The sequence below is a fragment of the Ovis aries genome, chromosome X (assembly GCF_016772045.2).
Source record: "Ovis aries strain OAR_USU_Benz2616 breed Rambouillet chromosome X, ARS-UI_Ramb_v3.0, whole genome shotgun sequence".
NCBI lineage: Eukaryota > Metazoa > Chordata > Mammalia > Artiodactyla > Bovidae > Ovis > Ovis aries.
This window is the reverse complement of record NC_056080.1, coordinates 103,280,953-103,282,552: the sequence shown is the minus strand read 5'-3', so window position 1 is coordinate 103,282,552 and position 1,600 is coordinate 103,280,953. Positions and strand designations below refer to the sequence as shown.

The 1,600-nt window shown below is 44.1% G+C and overlaps 1 protein-coding gene across 1 annotated transcript; it reads left to right on the top strand.

Moving 5' to 3' along the window:
• Positions 1-254: 254 nt before the first annotated feature.
• On the top strand, positions 255-1,196 carry LOC101120813 (olfactory receptor 1N1-like). The gene is given in 1 exon segment (XM_012107827.2): positions 255-1,196. A coding segment is annotated over 1 exon segment (942 nt).
• Positions 1,197-1,600: the final 404 nt, after the last annotated feature.

The following is a 1,600-nucleotide window of genomic DNA, read 5'->3' as shown; positions in this document are numbered from 1 at the left end:
ACCAATATTTAATGAACACCTACTATGTTCTGGGCACTATCTTTAGCACTGGTGCACAGCACTGAACATAGTAGATGAAATTCATACCCTTGCGGAGCTTGTGTTTTAGTAAGCAGAAAATAAGATTCAGTAAATAATTTCCAAGGCTTGATTCACTTTTATAATATGGTACAATGTCCTCTGACTAGCTTTTGTGTCATGTTACCATTTTACAGTGAAGTCACATTTTTTCCCTTTTTAGACGCAGAAGAATCATGCTCCAAGGAAACCAAACTATCTCTGAATTTTTCCTCCTGGGACTCACAGCGGTGTCAGAACAGCAGCAGCACATCTTTGTGCTGTTTTTGTGCATGCATCTGGTTACCATGGTGGGAAATTTACTTATCATCCTGGCTATTGTCAGCGATGCCCACCTCCACAGTCCCATGTACTTCTTCCTTGCCAATCTATCCTTCACCGACATCTGCTTCACATCTACTACAGTCCCCCAAATGTTGGCAGACATCCAAAGCCAGAGCCCAGTCATCTCCTTTGCAGGATGCCTTACACAAATGTACTTTTTTATGTTGCTGGTGGACCTGGACAATTTCCTCTTGGCAGCCATGGCGTATGACCGGTACATTGCCATCTGTCACCCACTACACTATGCTGCCTTACTGAGTCTGAAGCGTTGTGCCCTGTTGGTAGTGACTCCATGGGTTGTCTGTAATCTTGTCTCAGTACTTCATCTTGGACTGCTGGGCCTCTTGAATTTCTGTGATCAGAGAGAAATTCCACACTTCTTCTGTGACTTGGAACCCATTTTAAGGCTGGCTTGTTCAGACACCCAGATCAACGACTTAGCAATCCTAGTGATTGGGGGATCAGTTATCTTCATTCCATTCACCTTCATTTGTGTCTCCTATTGCCTTATTGGTTGCACTGTACTTAGGATTCGTTCAGCCAAGGGGAAGTGGAAAACATTCTCCACTTGTAGCTCCCATTTCTGAGCTGTGTCCCTCTTCTATGGCTCCATCAGTGGGGTCTACTTTCTTCCCTCTTCTGCCTACTCAGCAGAAAGGGATAAGGTGGCTGCCGTCATGTATACAGTGGTGACTCCCGTGATGAACCCCTTCATCTATAGTCTAAGGAACAAGGACATGAAGGGAGCTGTGAGGAGACTACTTATCAGGAAAACCTATTTCTGGAGATGGTGATTCCTGCCATAAGAAATGCCTATATCACCTTCTTACACTTCGATGAGCACACAGAGTCCAAAACCTCAGGCTACTGTGCCACCATGATAATTTCTTTGCCATCCATTTCCTGCCCTGAATCCAGACCCAAGAATCTAGATCAGACTTATCTCTCTAGGTAAAATAATAATAATAACAAAACAAAAATGCTCCCTTATTCCATAATTTTTCACAATTTAGAGTTTCCCCTGAATAAACTAATGGTTGTGTAGTCAGTATTTACTAATTTGGGGTCACCTGCATCGCAGGCGGATTCTTCACCAGCTGAGCTTCCAGGGAAGCCCAAAGAAGGACCAAGCATCCAGTGCAGCTGGGATGAAGGGCGTTGCAAAGATGGTGAGGGGGTAAGGAATGATGATTCTTAC